A 1,824-nucleotide genomic window follows, 5' to 3' on the forward strand; every position below is an offset into this window, starting at 1 on the left:
GAGGAGAATATATCGAGTTAAAACAAAGTGGTTATGCAAGGAATGTTCTTGAACGGGATGATAGGCTGCAATCCTACCAAGTACCCTATGAATCCAAAGGAAAGCATAACAAAAGATGAGGGAGGAAAACTCGTGGACACAATAGAGTTCAAAAGCATTATTGGTGGCCTATGTTATTTAGTTCATACACGGCCCGATATAGCTTATTCGATGGGAATAATCAGCAGATACATGGAGAAGCCCACTATGTTACATCAACATGCTGCTAAGCGAATACTTAGGTACATTAAAGGGACACTGGAATACGGGCTAGTGTACACGAAAAATAGCAGCAACAATAAACTAAGTGGCTACTCCGATAGTGATCTCGCTGGACATGTAGATGATGGAAGAAGCACAGGAGGTATGGCATTCTACTTAAATGAGAGTCTTGTGACATGGGTTTCTCAAAAACAACGCTGTGTAGCACTCTCCACTTGCGAAGCGGAATTCATGGTAGCAACAGCAGCTGCGTGTCAAACTATCTGGTTGAGGAACTTGCTGGAGCAAATCACAAGTAGGCGTGTTGGTCATGTAGTTCTTTATATTGATAATAAATCAGCTATAGATCTGGCTAAAATTCCAGTCTTCTATGGGGGTAGCAAGCATATAGACATTGGTTACCATTTTATTCGCCAGTGCGTCGAACGGGGAGAGATTGTTATCAAACATGTGAGTACTGATCTTCAAAGAGATACTTTGACGAAAGCATTGGCGACTGTCAAATTCGAGAGAATTAGATCTTTGCTCGGTGTCAAGGATCTTCATAAACATGCTTAGATTAAGGGGAGAATGTTAGTTTTTAATCAAAGCATGTTTCATTAATTGTTTGTTTGTTATTTATCCATGTTAGCAGCATATGACATGGTCATATAAAGGATATGAAGTATCTAGTTTGTAGGAGTGCTCGTCCTGGTTTCTAGCTAAACATCTGCTTGCAGGTGTATTTATGTTATGTTATAGTGTTCAATAAAAATTAACGTTAAAAGTATACTATCTTGTTTCTCTGAATCTATTCATATCTTCTGCATTTTAGTCTGTCATTATAAGATTTCCCAACAGCTCCCCGCCTGGGATAGGCAAGTGGGCTACCCCTGATGGGCTGAGGCATGCGGGCTTTGAGTATGAGAGTGGACAGATTATGTTGTTGGGAGTTTTCTCAGTTGTCATACTAATTTTCATACTAAAGTATGATATTTTCATTAGTATTAATTTGTATGATAAACTCCAACTACTTCCACTAGTAATGTGTGGAAAATATATACATAAGTTGTATATTACAAATATGATTCTAACTTAAGTATAGATACAGAATATTTGGTAACAAATGGTTTTATCTCATCTAACTTCTCATCATTAGTAACGTGCAAATTAATTCTTTTATTTTCAAATTTTTATTTTTAGTACGAGTTTACTTTTTAAATTTGTATTATGAGTTATAAGAATCTTATTTGATTTATCACTTTAAAATATATCTAATAAAATAAATATTAACCAATTATATATACTTTTTAATTATATAACCAATATCTAATATATAGATCAAATCATCTATATACATAATTTATTTTATAAACCTATAGTTTAAATTATGTTTGTAACGCCCCCAAACCCACCTTACCTGGATTTAAGTCGTTACGATACCATGCTCTGTACGTGCACAATTTATTATATACATATAATATATTTTATTAAGGGATGGAATTCCATTCCCCACAAGTCTCAAGATCTTTCATCACACTATCTTATTATTATTACATACCGAGAGTACAAGTCTTACAAATT

The 1,824-nt window shown here is 34.6% G+C and overlaps 1 protein-coding gene across 1 annotated transcript; it reads left to right on the forward strand.

Moving 5' to 3' along the window:
* The first annotated feature begins 210 nt into the window (after positions 1-210).
* LOC141674809 (secreted RxLR effector protein 161-like) lies at positions 211-819 on the forward strand. The gene has a single exon (XM_074481513.1). The coding sequence runs from the start codon at positions 211-213 to the stop codon at positions 817-819; it is 609 nt and encodes a 202-aa protein (XP_074337614.1).
* Positions 820-1,824: the final 1,005 nt, after the last annotated feature.

Source organism: Apium graveolens, chromosome 7 (genome assembly GCF_009905375.1).
Source record: "Apium graveolens cultivar Ventura chromosome 7, ASM990537v1, whole genome shotgun sequence".
Classification (NCBI taxonomy): Eukaryota; Viridiplantae; Streptophyta; class Magnoliopsida; order Apiales; family Apiaceae; genus Apium; species Apium graveolens.